Source organism: Rhinopithecus bieti, unplaced genomic scaffold (assembly GCF_001698545.2).
Source record: "Rhinopithecus bieti isolate Rb0 unplaced genomic scaffold, ASM169854v2 scaffold_10088, whole genome shotgun sequence".
NCBI classification, from domain to species: domain Eukaryota; kingdom Metazoa; phylum Chordata; class Mammalia; order Primates; family Cercopithecidae; genus Rhinopithecus; species Rhinopithecus bieti.
Window position 1 is genome coordinate 974,745 of NW_016806409.1, and position 18,078 is coordinate 992,822.

General features: G+C 49.7%; 2 protein-coding genes across 4 annotated transcripts in view; one reads left to right on the forward strand and one right to left on the reverse strand.

Annotated features, from left to right (window-relative positions):
- The first annotated feature begins 2,673 nt into the window (after positions 1-2,673).
- On the forward strand, positions 2,674-6,839 carry HIGD1B (HIG1 hypoxia inducible domain family member 1B). Of its 2 annotated transcripts, none has more exons than XM_017876101.1 (4): positions 2,674-3,076; positions 4,460-4,610; positions 5,598-5,732; positions 6,695-6,839. In XM_017876101.1, exons 2-4 carry the CDS (start codon positions 4,511-4,513, stop codon positions 6,757-6,759), a joined length of 300 nt encoding a protein of 99 aa, XP_017731590.1. In that variant the 5' UTR covers positions 2,674-3,076; positions 4,460-4,510; the 3' UTR covers positions 6,760-6,839. The 2 variants fall into 2 exon arrangements, with proteins under 2 accessions (XP_017731590.1, XP_017731591.1); XM_017876102.1 differs by lacking the exon at positions 2,674-3,076 and adding an exon at positions 3,808-4,375.
- A 441-nt stretch (positions 6,840-7,280) lies between these two features.
- The window catches only part of EFTUD2 (elongation factor Tu GTP binding domain containing 2), a 46,599-nt gene continuing 35,801 nt past the window's right edge, over positions 7,281-18,078 (reverse strand). For both annotated transcript variants that reach the window (XM_017876092.1, XM_017876091.1), the window contains 12 exons: positions 17,103-17,214; positions 16,576-16,716; positions 15,717-15,818; positions 13,438-13,520; positions 11,284-11,370; positions 10,922-11,048; positions 10,635-10,722; positions 9,895-10,013; positions 9,674-9,768; positions 8,787-8,940; positions 8,084-8,191; positions 7,281-7,743 (listed from right to left, as the gene is read on the reverse strand). In XM_017876092.1, the coding sequence (XP_017731581.1) occupies positions 7,648-7,743; positions 8,084-8,191; positions 8,787-8,940; positions 9,674-9,768; positions 9,895-10,013; positions 10,635-10,722; positions 10,922-11,048; positions 11,284-11,370; positions 13,438-13,520; positions 15,717-15,818; positions 16,576-16,716; positions 17,103-17,214 (1,312 nt within the window). In that variant the 3' untranslated portion in view covers positions 7,281-7,647. The remainder of the gene's footprint in view (positions 7,744-8,083; positions 8,192-8,786; positions 8,941-9,673; positions 9,769-9,894; positions 10,014-10,634; positions 10,723-10,921; positions 11,049-11,283; positions 11,371-13,437; positions 13,521-15,716; positions 15,819-16,575; positions 16,717-17,102; positions 17,215-18,078) is intronic.

An 18,078-nucleotide genomic window follows, 5' to 3' on the forward strand; every position in this document is an offset into this window, starting at 1 on the left:
TGTCTGCATCATTGATTTAGGCCCCTCTAAATCAGAATTTCTATTGATGTGACCTGATTTGGAAGAAAAAGAGGTCTACTAAACAAATTACTAATGTAGCAATGCATAAATGGAAAACATTAAAGTCTCGGCATGTTCACAAAAATGATGCTATCATAATTTTATCTTATCTGTTTACTAAAGCAGGACTCTACAAAATCTGTTCCTTGAAGTTTTTTTTAGTTACTGTATGTTCTCAGAAGTTTTTGAAATACAAAGCAATTTTACTTCTTCTATTTCAAGACTTCCCCTCCACTTTACATTCTCTCGTTAGTCCTGAGTAGTGAGTTAGAAATCTGGCCTTTTTTCTGTCACTTACTGTTGGGCAAAACGCTTAATGGAGCCCCAGTTTTTTGTCTGTGAAGTGGGGATAATAATAGTACCTACCTCATTCCTATTGTGAGGATTAATCTACACAAAGGAGGCTGGGCACAGTGGCTCACGCCTATAATCCCAGCACTTTGGGAGGCCGAGGTGGGTGGATCACTTCGAGGCCAGGAGTTTGACACCAGCCTAGCCAACAGGGTGAAACCCCATCTTTGCTAAAAATACAAACATTAGCCAGGTGTGGTGGCATGCGCCTGTAATCCCAGCTGCTCAGGAAGCTGAGGCTGGAGGATCCCTTGAGCCCAGGAGTTTGAGGCTGCAGTGAGCTATGATTACCACCGCACTCCAGCCTGGGCGACAGAGTGAGACTGTTTCAAAACAAAACAAAACAAAAACAAAGCAATTAGCACACTGCTTGGCCCAGAGAAGGTGCTCAGTAAATCATAGCAATTATTATTATTTCTCAGCTCTGGGCTGACATGCTGTAGGAACATCACCATCATTTCAGTAGGGAGAAGCTGAACTTCACTATCCATGGTTTGGTTCCTGTTCTTCAGAGAACTTGGAGTTGATCCTGTTTCCTGCCCTGTCTTATCCGGACACTTTCATCCCCCTTCTTCTGGCCTAGACCAGTAAGGGAATATACCGTCCATCTCCTGAGAATTCAAGCCACTTCTGGAACCTGGAGAGGCAGCACAGGAGGGTGTGTGTGAAAGGCTGAGAGGAGAGTTCCCATGGACACTGGGGACATGTGAAGGCCCTGGGGAGTTGCTGTGACCCTGGGTCTCTGCCTAGAGCAGTGAATGCTGGGGAGAGAAAAGGACATCAGCTGCCGAACAAATTTCCAGTGCTGCAAAGCCCCTTTAGGATAAACACACAGGGCTGAGTAATCTAGGGAAGGAACAAAGGCCTGGGATGGAGTGGGATCTCCCTAGCACACCCTATCTTCTTCCATTTGCTTAGCACGTACTTTTTCTTTTCCTAAACAAGGGTGCCAGGATATACTAGCATTCCTAAGCTTCAGTATTCATCTGGAAAGGGTTTCCGTTTAACCAGCCCCCTGGAGGTTAGCATTGCAGTCAGGAGTGCAAACACTGGAGCCAGCCTGACCTGGGTTCAGATGACAAAACTGCCATGTACTAGCTGTGTATCTTCAGGTAAGTCATTAAGCCTCTCTGAAGCTCCATTCCTTTGTGAACAAACTGCTACTTACCATATAGAATAGCTGAGAGTTTTGAAATATGCTGAGTACAGGGCTAGGCACAGTGGCTCATGCCTGTAATCCCAGCACTTTGGGAGGCTGAGGTGGGTGGATCAGCTGAGGTCAGGAGTTCGAGACCAGCCTGGCCAACATGGCAAAACCCCACCTCTACTAAAAACACAAAAATTAGCCGGGCGTGGTGGCAGGAGCCTGTAATCCCAGCTACTCAGGAGGCTGAAGCAGGAGAATCACTTGAACCCAGGAGGCGGAGACTGCAGTGAGCTGAGATCGTGCTATTTGCACTCCAGCCTAGGCAACAAGAGTGAAACTCCGTCTCAAAAAAAAAAAAAAAAAGAAAAGAAATATATTGAGTACAGAAGAGCCCTAATCCTGGTCACTGTTATCCCTGCAACCTGAGTGAGCATCACCTCATAGGTAGTATAAAGAGTTCTGGAAGCTGGGGCCCGTAGCTTCCATCTGTAATCCCAGCACTTTGGCAGGTCAGTTCTGAGACCAGCCAGGGTAACATGGTGAAACTCTGTCTTTACCAAAAATATAAAAATGAGCCAAGTGCAGTGGTATGTGCCTGTGGCCCCAGCTACTTAGGAGGCTGAGTTGGGAGAGTTGCTTGAGCCTAGGAGTTTGAGGCTGCAGTGAGCCAAGATCACACAGCCTGGGTGACAGAGGGAGACCCCATCTCAAAAACAAAACAAAACAAAAAACGCCAAAAACTGGCTGGGTGTGGTGGCTCATGCTTGTAATCCCAGCACTTTGGGAGGTGAGGCGGGTGGATCATGAGGTCAGGATTTCGAGACCAGCCCGGCCAACATGGTGAAACGCCACCTCTACTAAAAATAAAAAAATTAGCTGGGTATGGTGGCACGTGCCTGTAATCCCAGCTACTCAGGAGGCTGAGGCAGGAGAATCGCTCGAACCCAGGAGGCGGAGGTTGCAGTGAGCTGAGATTGTGCCACTGCACTCCAGCCTGGGTGACAGAGCAAGACTCCGTCTTGGGGAAAAAAAAAAAATTCCAAACCAAAAGACAGCCCAGAGAGCCTGTCTCTCACAACTAGGGTATTTTATTCACATCCCACATTGTTCATAAGAGTATCCGAGGGAGTGTAACTTGGGGGACCCAGGCTTTCTGCTCATCCATGTTCCTGTATCTCCATCTCCGTTCTCCACATCAAGCCTCTCTCTGATCCAGACACTTAATTCCATGGGAATTAGAAGACTGAATCTAGTTAGAGGCTCCCCTCCATTTGGTCTTTCCTTACTTTCCAGCGCCTGGAGCTCTGACTTGGGACTCAGCGGACTGGGGGTTAAGACCGATTCCCTGTCCTTTCCCCTCCCCTCTCCATCACTGACTTCAAAGTCTTCATAAAGCCCAAGTCACTGCTTCCCTGACCTCATAGTGGCAGCTCCATCTCAGCTTTTGGCCGGTTCAAAACAGCAGATGCTGAGCCGTGGCCTGGCTGCTCGCGCTCCTCGTTCTAACCATCTCCTAGGGTAAGCACCAGCATGCCAACGACCTGGGGGGCCACCAGTCCTTGCTCCTCCAGGAGAGGAGGGATAACTAGGATAGAAGCTGACTCAAGGGCAGGTACAGTGGTTCATGCCTGTAATCCCAGCACTTTGGGAGGCCGTGGTGGGCAGATCATCTGAGCTCAGGAGTTCAAGACTGGCTGGGCGATATGGTAAAACTGTCTCTACAAAAAATACAAAAATTAGTTGGGTGTGGTAGCATGCACCTGTAGTCCCAGCTACTTGAGAGACTGAGGTGGAAGCACTGCTTGAGTCTGGAGGGTCAAGTTTGCAGTGATTGCCACTGCACTCCAGCCTGAGTGACAAAGGGAGACCCTGCCTCAAAAAAAAGAAAAAAAGAAAAGAAAGTTTGTCCTATGGTTAGGCTTAGAAGGTATCCCATTGGACAGGGCATGGTGGCTCATACCTATAATCCCAGCACTTTGGGAGGCCGAGGTGGGCGGATCAAGAGGTCAGGAGTTCAAGACCAGCCTGGCTAACAGGGTGAGACCCCATCTCTACTAAAAAAATACACAAAATTAGCTGGGCATGGTGCACACCTGTAATCCCAGCTACTTAGGAGGCCGAGGTGGAATTGCTTGAATAGGGAGGTAGAGGTTGCAGTGAGCCGAGATGGCTACTCCACCTGGGGCTACAGAGCGAGACCCCATCTCAAAAAAAAAAAAACAAAAAAACAAACAAAAAAAACCAGAAGGCATCCCATTGGCAGAACCCCTGTTTCCAGCCCATGGATGAAGGTAGCCAGTTGGTAATTGTGAAGAACCTGTTTGGAAAGAGATGGACCTGGAAAAACGGGAGGAGCTCAGGAACCAGAACGTGTTCCTTTAGTACCATGTGCAAAATATATTCTAAATTACATGCAAGTCAATGTCCGATCATTATAATCTCTGGCAATTTGGTAACCAATGCTGTGATACTATCTGGTCTAGGATGGTTCTGGCTCCCTGGGGCCAGATCCTGCTCTGTAGCTCCCACAGGAGCAACCATCACAGACCAAAGGCCAGCGGGGGCCCCAACACTCAAGGACTGTTTCTCCCACCGCCATCTGTGGATTTTTCCAGCTGTTTTCCTTGGCCCAAGGATCACACCCATAGGGATGCAGATGGGGGAAGGGGAAGCTGAGAAAACAGTGAAGTCAGAATGAGCTGGGGAAGAGGCAGATGGTAGGAAATGGAGACGGAGAAATGGCACTAGTGGCCCGACCATCTGAGATGGGATACCTGGGAGGGACATCTTTTCAAGCAGAGGCTGTGTTAGGGCATGGTGAGAGAGGGTCTTAGCAGGTAACCTTCCTTTCCTCTCCAGACTGAGGAATCAGAGTTCTGATTGTGGAGTGCCTCTCTCTAGGTCTGGGCTGCAGCCTAGGAGTCCCAGCTGCTTACATCCAGGTCCAGGATTATGTCTGCTAACAGACGCTGGTGGGTACCACCTGACGACGAAGACAGTGTGTCTGAGAAGCTCCTGAGGAAGACTCGGGAATCTCCGCTGATGCCTATAGGTAAGTGAAGAAAGGAATGGGGTGCGAGTAGGAGGCCTTCTCTGAGCAGTCATCTCCTGGTACCCTCCAAAGAGAATGAAGCAGAGGTCAGAAAATGCAAGTGGTCCTACTCATGGAACAAGGGAACCAACAGCAAAGGTGCCAAGGGGCAAACCCTTACAATGAAATGAGGACGTCTAGATGGGTGGAGGTGGCGGCCAACCGAGCACATGGGATACGAGGAACCTGGAGTACCAACAAAAAAGTGGGAAGGGTCAGAGAAACACCTTGGGGTCCCCCAGGGCTTCCTTCCTGACGGATCTGGTAGAGTAGGAAAACAGCTGTACCAGGAGGTGGGAGCCAGCAGTGTGGCTGGGGAAGGGCCCAGGGCGGAGCAAATTGGTGGGCAGGGGCTGTGTCGTGGTGATCAGCTATTTGTATTTGGGGGAGGGGCGTCACTGGTGGTGATCAGCTATTTGTATTTGGGGGAGGGGCATCACTGGAGGGAGGCAGCCACTTTGAGAACGCCATTGAAGGGCAACAACTCATTATTTTTTTTGAGACGGAGTTTCACTCTTGTTGCCCCAGCTGGCGTGCAATGGCACAATCTCAGCTCGCCACAACCTCAGCTTCCTGGGTTCAAGTGATTCTCCTGCATCAGCCTCCTGAGTAGCTGGGATTACAGGCATGCACCACTGCACCCAGCTAATTTTGTATTTTTGGTAGAGACAGGGTTTCTCCATGTTGGTCAGGTTGGTCTCTAACTCCCAACCTCAGGTGATCTGCCCGCCTTGGTCTCAAAAAAGTGCTGGGATTATAGGCATGAGCCACCACACCCTGGCAATGACTCAATATTCTAATGATCCCCCTAGGTCCCCTGCAACCCCAACCACCAGATGCTGCATAAAAGCAGCTGTTTATCCAGGTGCCCAGCCTGCCTGGTATCTCTCATCAGGGGAGTGCTGTGCATTGTGGCCATGGCCCAGGGGCTGTGTTCTCTGCCCACAGGCTTAGGAGGCTGCTTGGTGGTAGCAGCATACAGGATTTACCGGCTGAGGTCTCGTGGTTCCACCAAGATGTCCATACACCTGATTCACACCCGAGTGGCAGCGCAGGCCTGTGCAGTGGGTGCAATCATGCTAGGTGAGTGGCTTTGTGGGGTCGCAGGAAAATGAGGGCAAAACCAATTACGCAGAGTCTGTAGGTCTTTAAGTCCCAACAGTTAAAAGGACTGTGACTTGGCTGGGTGTGGGGGTTCATGCCTGTAATCCCAACACTTTGGGAGGCCGAGGCAGGCAGATCATGAAGTCTGAGATCGAGACCATCCTGGCCAACATGGTGAAACCCGGTCTCTACTAAAAATACAACAATTAGCTGGGCGTGGTAGTGGCAGATGCCTGTAGTCCCAGCTACTCGGGAGGCTGAGACAGGAGAACTGCTTGAACCTGGGAGGTGGAGGTTGCAGTGGGCAGAGATCCACCACTGCACTCCAGCCTGGGTGACAGAGTGAGAGTCTGTCTCAAAAATTAAAAAAATATATTAAAAAAAAAGGACTGTGACTTAGGTTCCTGTTCTGGGCTCCACATCACATCCTTGGTGAAGCCCCTATACTGAGCCATTTTCCCTGTTTAGGCTCCTGTCCCAGGCCTGTGAGGACAGTGCACAGGGTCTCATGACAGTTTGCCCTAGGGGTGAGAAAAATCGTGCAACAGAACATATGTTGAATTTCTCTTCCTCTTGACATTAAAAAGCAGACAGCCACTTGCTACCTGTGTGACAGTGGACAAATCTTTCCCACTGAGCCTCGGTTTCCTGATGTGTAATATGACAATAACCACCCCAGCTTTCCTACCTCGCAGACTGCTGTAAGGTTTCTCAGATACACAATACATGTGAAAGTGTTTTGTGAACTGTCAGATGGGTGGTTTCCCCAGGCTGTGTGGTCAGATGCTTGGAGCAGCTGTTGGGACCTGGGGCAGAAAGATGAGCAGGAAGCTGGACTCTCAAGGGAGTAGCTAGAGGTGAACCCCTGGGACACCCGAGAGAGCCAGAGGACGGGTAAAGGGTTTGATGCCAAGGGGCACTATTTCTTTTCCCTCACACAGGTGCTGTGTACACAATGTATAGTGATTACATGAAGAGGATGGCACAGGATGCTGGAGAGAAGTAGGACTCCTATAGGAGCTGGGGCCGTCTGACTCCCCTAAATTAATCCCTAGTACATTCCTAATAAAGTAGCTTTGAGGAAAATCAACCGACTCTTTTTCACTGGGGGAGAACAGAGTAAAGGACTGGCAGTGGCTGGGGAGAGGACTTGGAATAAGTGTCTGGAAATCAAAGGGCTCTGGCCCCCTACTCCAGGGCAAGGGAGATTCTTAGGGGAGGCAGTAGTTTCCTGAGGAGGTGGTGGGGTAGACCTCTGATCCCAAGAACCCAACAACTCCCAAGCCATCTTAGGTCCCACCCAGAAGCAGCATGGAGTGGGAGCAAGGGGGGCAATAATGGGGCCTTGGCACTCATGGGAACACTGAATTAAAAGGCAGGCAGCTTCCCTGGGGACCCAGGCAGGAAGGAGGCTGCAGCTGGAAGCAGAGGCAGTGAAGCCTCTTGGGAGATGACATATATTCAGAATGTAAGCACCAGCACCAGAAGGGGCAGGGGAGACGGGGATGAAAGAAGCAGAGCAAGACAGAGGTCAGAATGTTCTGTTCACTTGCAAACCATGGCTAAGGTCAAACTTGTAGAAAATAAAATTCCATGTAAATCCCAAAGATAGGGCCCCTTGGGGTTTCATCCCTTTCTCTTTCTGTGAGCCCAAGCTCCTCTCTTTTCCTTGGGAAAGGAGCCCGGCAGAGGCCACAGAAGGAAGCAGGAGGCCAAATGCTCCTCTCTCACTGGGGCTCTGGGTTGGAGGTTGGTGAATTGTTCAAGATGGCAGCAGCAGCTTCCAGACACTCTGACAACACCAAGGCCACGTCAACATCATACGAGGTCTCAGCTTCAAGTACAGGAGTTGCAGCCAACTGTAGGGAGCAGGAGCTCCCAGGAGTCCATGCACTCACATGGGGTAATTGAGCACAACATCCTGTTTGGCAAGCTCCAGCAACATAGGATCATCAAAGAATTTGCTGATGCTCACATCTTCACTGAGGCCCTGCAGGGAATGGGGCAAATACAAGAAAGGCTGAGGTGGTCGCAGACTGAGCGGGGAGACTAACGAAGACCTGTGCTCAGTGGGGAGGCTAGCGGTGGCTGGAATGTAGGTGGTGGTGTTTCAGGAGTCCTGCCTTTAGAGTACTATCACATGGGAGGATAAGGCTCTCCTTTCCCAATGAGACTGGGGTCCAGGTTTGGTTGTCTAAGGAGTATACAGATCATCTCTCTACACTGGAAAAGTGTCCCTTAGGAAAAGGGGCCAAAAGAAAGAGAGGGAGATCCTGCTTCTGAGAGTCCTGGGGGGTTGAGGGATGGCAACAGGCCCAAGGGAGACATACCTTCCTACGGCGGGTTTTGATCATGAATTCCCGGGCCAGGTGAGGAGCCGGCTGTGGCTCCAAGGGGCGGATGACAATGCTCTTGTCCAGAGGATCACCAGGCACAATCTAAAAGGCAAAGGAATTTCAGATGGCCCAGGTAGAATTCCCAGAAGATTCAGGCCCAGAAGCAGGACTCTTCTTATTTACTTTATTTTTAAATTTATTACTTACTATTATTTTTTTTTTGAGACAGAGTTTCGCTCGTCTCCCAGACTGGAGTACAATGGCATGATCTCGGCTCACTGCAACCTCCGCCTCCCGGGTTCAAGTGATTCTCCTGCCTCAGCCTTCCAAGTAGCTGGGATTACAGGCATGCGCTACCACGCCCGGCTAATTTTGTATTTTTAGTAGAGATGGGGTTTCTCCATGTTGGTCAAGCTGGTCTTGAACTCCTGACCTCAGGTGACCTGCCCGCCTCGGCTTCCCAAAGTGCTGGGATTATAGGTGTGAGCCACCACAGCCGGCCCTATTATTTCTATTCTTTTTTATTTTAAACTGAGAGACACAGATTCAAGTTGCCCTGAATATATGCAACCCAGAAGAGGACTCTTCTCTAGGATGCTGTACACCTCACTTAAGGCTTGGAGAGGGATCAGGACAGAAGGGGATGAGGCTTGCAGAGGTGGGAAGCCAAATTCACCAGGCTGCATTGTTTTCTCACCTGCCAATGGTGGAAGACAGACAGAGAAAAGGCTTGTCCCTGGGTGTGAGTCCGAAGATCAGTCTCAAAGCCAAAAGAGTCGATGGCTGGGATAAAAGCTTTGATGGTGTACAGAGGGGAGCCTGGGATGGGTGCATCCTGAGTCACGTGCCCCCTGAGAGAGAAAAACAAAGGCTGAGTCTCTAGCCACACACAGGCCAAAAGCCAAGAAGCAATCCAGCATTTGCTGTTCCCAAATGCATTCCACCCCAGAGTTACCATCAAAGAAAGAGTAACCAAGAATGTTCTACAGAAAGCAGAAAAGGCTCAGGGCTCTCAGTATAATTCCCTGTGGAAGTCAAAGTGGCAGCAACCTCTGAGCAGAGGACAGGAGTGGGACGGTGACGGGAGAAGAGCCTAAAGACATTTCCATCACTGACTTGCCTCAGCACTTCCTCCAACAGCTCTGTGAGGAGGGGATCCCAAAGAAATGTCAATTTTTTTTTTTTTTGAGATGGAGCCTCACACTGTCGCCCAAGCTAGAGTGCAGTGGTGCCATCTCGGCTCACTGCAAGCTCCACCTCCCGGGTTCATGCCATTCTCCTGCCTTAGCCTCCTGAGTAGCTGGGACTACAGGCGCCTGCTACCACGCCTGGCTAATTTTTTGTATTTTTAGTAGAGACGGGGTTTCACCTTGTTAGCCAGGATGGAGAAATGTCAAATTTTAATCTGCAGAAAAGCTGGGGCTTGCCTCCCTCTGTTCCTACTTCCTTCTGGAAAATCAGCTCGCAGGGTTTCCGGAGTGAGGAGGGTAGGGGAGGCCAACCTCTCCTCCCTGCAGGAGCCGAGATGACTCTTGTTCTGCTCTTGCTCTCAGCACTCTCCCTAATATGCCTGGGGCTGCTCACCTGCGCCTGGCCAGGACGGTATAAACTGCAGAGACGCAATCTGCAGGGGCCTGGACCTCTACAAAGTAGTAAGGCTCCATCAGACGAGGAGTAGCCTGCAGCAGAGCAAGAAGAAAGGCCCCTCAGCTTAGGGAAGGCTGAAGACCTATAGTCCCACTTGCTCCCTCACTTAGTCCGCAGTCCAGCAAAGCAGATGGTCTCCTACAGCCCAATTCTCTTACCATGAGGAAGGCAGAGTAGACGACTCGCCTGGCTGTGGGGATGATCTGGCCCCCGCCCCGGTGTAGGGGCTCCTGGGCAACCACTGCATCCAGGATCTTAAACTTGACATTCCGAATCACTGTAAAGGAGGTGGAGGCAGTAACTGGGGAGAGGTTCTGGGCCTGTCATGGGGCCATGGTGGAGTAGCAGTCTCCTGCAACACTACAGCTGTCTTGCAGTCATGAAAGACATGACATAAAAATCACACGGGAGGTGGGCGTTCTAACTGAATAAGCAAGGCCCATGGCAGAGGTCAGAAGTTAAGCATATGTTCTTAGTGTTTGCTTCGGGCCATGCTCAGACATAGAGCTTTCCTAGTTTCTTTCTTTCTTCTGCACATATTTACGTTTTTGTGGATGTAAAATAAATTCCAGAATTGTACATTTGGTGCACGAAGCCCAATCAGGATCTATTAACCACTCCAATCTCATCATCCTCTTGATATCTCTTCTCAAATATGTCCAAGGCCAAACCCTTCTCAGAAATGAGGAGCAAATGACAGTTTAGAAATGACTTAAATTTCCAGGCTACACCACCAAGATAAGGAAGAAGGGAAGAAGCTGGCCCAGGACACAGGATGGTCCTGTGTACCCCAAGCTTCTTCTCCTGCCGGGTCCTAAAGATGGTGAGCCCATCCCACTCATATGTCTGGCTGCAAGAACCCTCGAGGACTGGGGTGGGGGTGTACTGGTGGACTTACATTCATCACAGAGGGGGCCCTCCCTTGTTCCCCACTGGAAACCTTGAACGATGCTGTCCTTCACTGAGCCAAGAAGAGCCTTGTCCACCTACAGAGAAACATGAGGCCTCCTTAGCAGTCACCCTGGCAACAGCTGAAGCGTTTAGAGGGAGAAGATAGATGTGCTTGTAAGGGGATACTGTCCTTCATCAGAGGACACAAGATACTTTTGGGAAAAGAACACTTTGTAGTTTCTTCCACTCCAGAGGTAAGAGACTGCCACCCGGTTCCCATCAGTTCTGCTGTACCTCAGAGGGCAGAGTATCATCCACCAGAATGTTGGGGCCAGTCGCATCAGGGCCAAAAGCCCAGATGGAACGGGCAGCTAGTAGATCCCAATCGTACTTGGTCTGGAAGAACTCTCCCAGCTTCTTCCTGGGGAAAGGAGGAGACAATGGAGCTGTCGGCCAGCTCTGTGACTGCTGGTCCTGGAGCGACAGACCCTCCCTTCCTGGAAGACAGTCACCTCATCCTACCCACTGTGCCCAGAACAAGAGCAAAGGCAAAGACATAAATGCTTCCCAGAAAGATGTGTGCTCTTAGAGACCCGGCAGGTAAGCTGCGGCATCCCCGCCTCCTTTCGATCCTGGTGTCAGAGCCCTCTTCTCACCTGTTCCATGTAATCTGGACCACCTCATTCTCTATGTCCTCTGCCAGGCCCTTCTCAAGAGGCTCAGCAATCATGGTGATCTTGTTCCTGGTCAGAATGGAAATAGGTGGTAAGGACGGCTAACAGAACAGCAGAAGAGGCATTCCTAAGAAAAGGGTAACAAGATAGACAGCTGAGGAAGTGACATCAGTGAAAGCCACGGGGGCCAAGCGTGGTGGCTCAGACCTATAATCCCAGCACTTTGGGAGGCCAAGGCAGGAGGATCACTTAAACCCAGGAACTTGAGGCTGCAGTGAGCTATGGCTCACACCACAGCACTCCAATCTGGGTGATACAGCAACACACTGCCTCTTAAAAAAAACAGCTGGGCGTAGTGGCGCACGCTTGTAATCCTGGCATTTTGGGAGGCTAAGGTGGGCGGATCACAAGGTCACAAGATCAAGCCTACCCTGGCCAACATGGTGAAACCCCATCTCTACTAACATACAAAAAATTAGCCAGCGTGCGCCAGTAATCACAACTACTCAGGAGGTTGAGGCAGGGGAATCACTTGAACCTGGAAGGGGGAGGTTGCAGTGAGCCGAGATCGTGCCACTGCCCTCCAGCCTGACAACCGAGCAAGACTCCGTCTCAAAAAAAAAAAAAAAAAAAAAAAAAAAAAAAAAAGACAAACAGAGCCTGGACAACAAAGCAAGAGACCCCATCTCTATGAAAAATTAGCCAGCCAGGCGCAATGCCTCACGCCTGTAATACCAACACTTTGGGAGGCTGAGGCAGGTTGATCATGAGATCAGGAGTTCAAGACCAGCCTGGACAACATAGTGAAATTCTGTCTCTACTAAAAATACAAAAATTAGCTGGGTGTGGTGGCACTCACTCCCTGTAGTCCAAGCTACTCGGGAGGTTGAGGCAGGGGAATTGCTTGGACTCGGGAGGCAGAGGTTCCAGTGAGCCGAGATTGAGCCACTGCACTCCAGCCTGGGCTACAGAGTGAGACTCTGTCTCAAAAAAAAAAAAAAGCCAGGTGTGGTTAGCACACCTGTAGTCCCAGCTACTTGGGAGGCTAAGGCAGGAGGATCACTTGAGCTCGGGAGGTTGAGGCTGCAGTAACCCATGGTGGCACCATTGTACTCCAGCCTGGGTGACAAAGTGAGACTCTGTCTCAAAAAATAAATAAATAAATAAATAAATAAAAATTAAAAAAAAAAATTAAACAAAACAAAACAAAACAAAAAACAGGCCACAGTATCAGGGGCAAGGTAGAACAAAAAGGGCAAAGGGCTCATCTTCTTTCTTTCATTTCAATCTACTGATCTTTATAAAAGTAAGGTTTAAGCTGGACGTGGTGGCTCATGCCTGTAATCCCAGCACTTTGGGAGGCTGAGGCGGGCGGACTGCCTGAGGTCAGGGGTTCGAGACCAGCCTGGGCAACATGGCGAAACCCCATCACTACTAAAAATACAAAAAATTAGCCAGGTGTGGTGGTGCATGCCTGTAATCCCTGCTACTTGGGAAGCTGAGGCAAGAGAATTGCTTGAACCTGGGAGGCAGGGGCTACAGTGAGGCGAGATCGTGCTGCTGTACTCCCAGCCTGGGTGACAAAGTGAGACTCTGCCTTCAAAAAAAAAAAAAAGTAAGGTTTAAGCTGGACATGGTGGCTCACATATGTAATCGCAACATTTTGGGAGGCCAAGGTGGGAGGAACACTTGAGCCCAAAAGTCCAAGACCAGACTGGACAACAAAAAATAAAAAAATTAACAGATGGCATGGTGTGTACCTACAGTCCTAGCTGCTTGGGAGGACTGCTTAAGCCCAGCAAGTCGAGGTTGCACTCCAGCCTGTGTCAAAAAAAACCCCAAAAAACAAAAAGCGAGTAAGGTTTGGAGTAAACTTTTAAGATAGTTATTTTATAGAGGTGAAGTGGCAGTTATGAAACTCCTCTAGGGAATATCCAAGGTGAATAATCTCATGGCATTGCGTTCAAAGGCAGAAGGGCTGAGAGGGCTGGAGTGAAACTCAAGTATTGTAAGCACCCCCCATTCTGAGATGTAGAGGTCTCTGCACAGTGCTCACGGTGGGGGTGGAGGTGGAAGATAAAGGAGAGAGAGTGTCCTGGAGGCTGCAGTCCCGGGGACACTGTGCTCCCAGCTTACTTCTTATTAGGAGTTTCAGCAAAGCACTTGAGGGAGGATGTTTCCACCACCGTCTCACAAAACGTGACAACTGGGTCAGCCACCTGGAAAATAGAAAATAAATTACTGAAGCGAGGTCTAATTTTGTTGGAAGGGCAACCATTTACCTAAGGGAATTCAGAAGCTCCCTTGACACTACCTCTGTGAAAATCCCAACTGCCTTAATCAGCACAAGTGACAAGTACAACAGCAGGTTAAAAGAGCTGTCCAAACCATCACCAAAAAGGCCGAGAAAATTTACTGTAGTAAAGAAATTAGATTCCTGAGCCAAGAATAAGTGGGATATCAAACTAGGGCCTTAATTCTAGTCTTCTCAGCATCCGTTTGGCCATCCACCACCATTCACTGAACAACCGCCATGGGTCTGACAGAGCTGGTGCCAGAGACCCACTGGTGTGCACCCGTGCCATTCTCAACCCACAGCGTCTGAGTGAAGCTCTGCCCTGAAGCCCCAACATGGTCTGCTGCCCAGGAAACCTAGTGTTTTCTACAACACCAGTGCTTTCTAGATACATCAGGAGAGGAGTCTAAGAGGAGTACCGAGGGTCTCCACAGGGCCTTGGAGAAAATATGTCTCAACTAGGACAAGGAGGCCAAGCAACACACGGTTTGAGGGGCTACATCAAGGTTTGACAAAGAATCTGGGAGGCCGGGCGCGGTGGCTCAAGCCTGTAATCCCAGCACTTTGGGAGGCCGAGACGGGCGGATCACGAGGTCAGGAGATCGAGACCATCCTGGCTAACACGGTGAAACCCCGTCTCTACTAAAAAATACAAAAAAACTAGCCGGGCGAGGTGGCGGGCGCCTGTAGTCCCAGCTACTCGGAGGCTGAGGCAGGAGAATGGCGTAAGCCCGGGAGGCGGAGCTTGCAGTGAGCTGAGAACCGGCCACTGCACTCCAGCCCGGGCGACAGAGCGAGACTCCGTCTCAAAAACAAAAAAACAAAAAAACAAAAAGAATCTGGGAGAGACAGTCCCCACTCTCTCCTTGAAACCACCCACTCTGAGACCTAATCACCACCCATGGGTTAATTGTGCAATTACTTCCCTAACAAAGCACCAAGAATAACTTTGGCTTGAGAACTTTTATTTTCTTTTTTTTTTTGAGACAGAGTCCCGCCCTACCACCCAGACTGGAGTGTAATGGTGCGATCTTGGCTCACTGCAACCTCTGCCACCCGGTTTCAAACAATTCTCCTGTCTCAGCCTCCCAAGTAGCTGGGGTTACAGGTGCCCACCACCACGTCGGGCTGATTTTTGTATTTTTAGCAGAGATGGGGTTTCACCATGTTGGTCAGGCTGGTCTTGAACCCCTGACCTCCAGCAATCCAACCACGTTGGCATTTCAAAGTGTTGGGGTTACAGGCGTGAGCCACCGTGTGTGGCCTGTTTTATTATTTTTCAATGTATTTATTTTTTGAGACAAGGTCTTGCTCTGTCACCCATGCTAGAGTGCAGTGGCATGATCATAGCTTACCGCAGCCTCGAACTGCTGGGCTCAAGCAATCCTCCTGCTTCAGCCTCTGGAGTAGCTGGGACTATAGGTACAAGCCACCACACATAATTTTTATTTTTTAGTTTTTTGAGACCGGGTATGACTCCACCTCAAAAAGGAGAGCAATGGCACAATCATTGCTTATTGCAGCCATGACCTCCTGGGTTCAGGCTGGAGAGCAATGGCATAATCATGGTTCATTGCAGACTCGACCTCCTAGGCTCAGGTGATCCTCCCACTTAAGCCCCCGAGTAGCTGGACTACAGGTACATGCCACTGCACTTGGCCAGTCTGCAGAGATGAGGTTTCACTATGTTGCCCAGATTGGTCTCAAATTGGGCTCAAGCAATCCTCCCACCTCAGTCTCCTAAAGTGTTGCGATTACAGGCATGGACCACCATGCCCGGCCTGCCTAATTTTTTTATTTTAATTTTTGTAGAGACAGGGTCTCACTTTGTTGCTCAGGTTGGTCTTGAATTCCTGGCTTCAAGCAATCCTCCCACCTCGGCCTCCCAAAGTGCTGGGAGTAAGCCACCAAGCACGGCTGTGCCTTGATTTTAAATGTATGACACAGCAGAAAGGGGCAAACCAGTTCTCAAAAACCTTCCCATATAAGGAGCAACAGATCATGGTTTTCACAAACACATGTACTCTTTCTTCCCTTGGAGCTTCCCAGGAATTCAAGGATTTGGTCACTTGTGAAAGTCTGGATTGTGAACCCAGCTCCCGGCCAGATATTGCTGTACCTTGATGTCTATCTCTGAGTACATCTTCCGCAAATCATGCATCACACAGTCCAGGTAGAGCTCCCCAGTGCCCAGGATCACATGCTCGCCAGACTCCTCCACCTGAAACACAACAGTCCTGGCAGTCACAGCCTGGATTCTCTTATGCCAGCAAAACACATACAAACAAAATCAAGGTCAGAGCCCACAAGAAGGTGCCTATCAGAAACAGCTACTATTTAGCATCTGTTCCAGTCTCTTCAAGAAGGTTCAGTGAGGAGCATCTGCCTATGAGTGGGTCCCCAAGACACCAGGACCACTCGGCACGGTGCTACTAGGTGTGAAGTCAAGGATTTAATTCCCATCTTAATGATTTAGGTCAAACTCTACCGTACATCCATGGATGTAAGCTAGCCCTTTAGCCCTCCTGGCCTGCTACCTGGAAAGGTACACTGGCAGGCTCATAGTGTACAAGGATCAGAGTAACAACTCACTTTTCCTTCTCTTCTCGAGAAAATCAATTCAAAGTATACTCATTAAGAAGTATATTTTTTCCAGCTAAAGACATCTGGGGAACACAAATACACACACACACACACACACCCCCACACCCTTGTCCTACACCCCTCCAATTGCCCCCTCCTGCACAGGTCTTGTTTTATCACACACACACACACACACACACACACACACACACACACACACACACACACGGGTCTTGTCCTGCCTTCACGTGACAGCCACAGGCTGGGATTGCTCCTGACATAGGTTGCTGGAAGCAGCAGATCACGAACACCTGATGGATGTGAAGTGGCGTGGAGCTCCGCCCATTCAGTTGGGGACAGTGGGGCTTGAGGGCTGCTGCAGGTCATGAGCATACCTTGGTGGTGAGGGATGGATAGCTCTTGTTGACCTTGCGCAGGCCGTCAAGCATCTTGGGCAGCTCTGAGGGGTTGACTGGCTCCACAGCAATCTTGATAACAGATGTGGTATTGAACTTCAAGGGCCGGAAAATCTGAGCCTGAGATCCAAAGCACAAACGATTGAGGGCAACTGACATGAGCAGGCACAGAAAGTGCAGAGGTATGAGAGGAGAAGAGGACTTGCTTAGGATCAGACTATGTATTCCCCAACCAGGAGCCTCATGCTGAGTGGGGGTAACCCGAAGGGCCATTTCTTCCCAGGTATTCCGGCAGAACAAAGAGAGGAGGAAAAGAATAAAAGGCACCTGTCCTAATTCATCGCATCTGAGCTGAGTACAGGGAGAATCCAGCAGGGTCATATCTAGAAGGCTAAGCCTGGAACCAGGACATGGCAATGACTCTGGATTAGTCCCGTTTGTGCTTATGTGTGTCCCTGGGACCATTGAGCTTAAGCTAACCCAGTTGGTCTTTTCAGAAACTCTACCTCCTCATTGCCTCGGGGTTCCGTTATGGTTGCTGTCTTCACAATTGGTTGATCAACACCTTCAATCAAAACCCAGTTGCCAGCAGGAACGCGGTTCACCTCGATGTGGTACCTGAAGCAATATCCAATAAGCAGCAGTGAAACTTAGGCAGAGCATTCATTCCCTAATTTTTTTTTTTTTTGAGACAGGATCTCACTTTGTTACCAGGCTAGAGTGCAGTGGCACCATCTTGGCTCACTGCAGCCTCGAACTTCCAAGGTTCCAGTGATTCTTCTGCGTCACCCCCCAAGTAGCTGTGACTACAGGCACGTGCTACCATGACCAACTAATTTTTGTACTTTTTGTAGAGACGGGGTTTTGTCATGTTGTCTAGGCTGGTCTTGAACTCCTGAGCTCAAGCAATCCTCCTGCCTCAGCCTTCCAAAGTGCTAGGATTACAGGTGTAAGCCACCACACCCGGCCTATTCCACAAAAATTTACTGAGTACTTGCTGCATGCCAAGAGCAGAGGTAAGCAAAACAGATCCATTCTAGCAGGGGAGAGATACAGTAAACAATTATCCATACATGTATGTGGTTACAAACTGATAAGTATCACGAAAGAAAAGTACAAGGTATTTCTGTGAGGACATAACAGGAAAATCTTATTCCAATTGCAAGCTCATGGTAAAAAGCTGCTGCCCAAGGTGTCCACTGTAAGGGGCTAGCAAAAGCATCATAGAAGGCCAGGCGTGGTGGCTCATGCCTATAATCCCAGTGCTTTGGGAGGCTGAGGCGGGTAGGTGGATCACCTGAGGTCAGGAGTTTGACACCAGCCTGGCCAACACGGTGAAACCTATCTCAACTAAAAATACAAAAAATTAGGCGGGGCCGGGCGCGGTGGCTCAAGCCTGTAATCCCAGCACTTTGGGAGGCCGAGACGGGTGGATCACGAGGTCAGGAGATCGAGACCATCCTGGCGAACACGTGGAAACCC

What these genes read in the sequence shown, in the direction of transcription:
- HIGD1B (XM_017876101.1), top strand. Translation starts at nt 4,511, where the DNA reads ATGTCTGCTAACAGACGCTGGTGGGTACCACCTGACGACGAAGACAGT. An exon ending in ATCTCCGCTGATGCCTATAG is followed by an intron (nt 4,611 to 5,597) that starts GTAAGTGAAGAA and finishes CTCTGCCCACAG; the next exon opens with GCTTAGGAGGCTGCTTGGTG. An exon ending in AGTGGGTGCAATCATGCTAG is followed by an intron (nt 5,733 to 6,694) that starts GTGAGTGGCTTT and finishes TCCCTCACACAG; the next exon opens with GTGCTGTGTACACAATGTAT.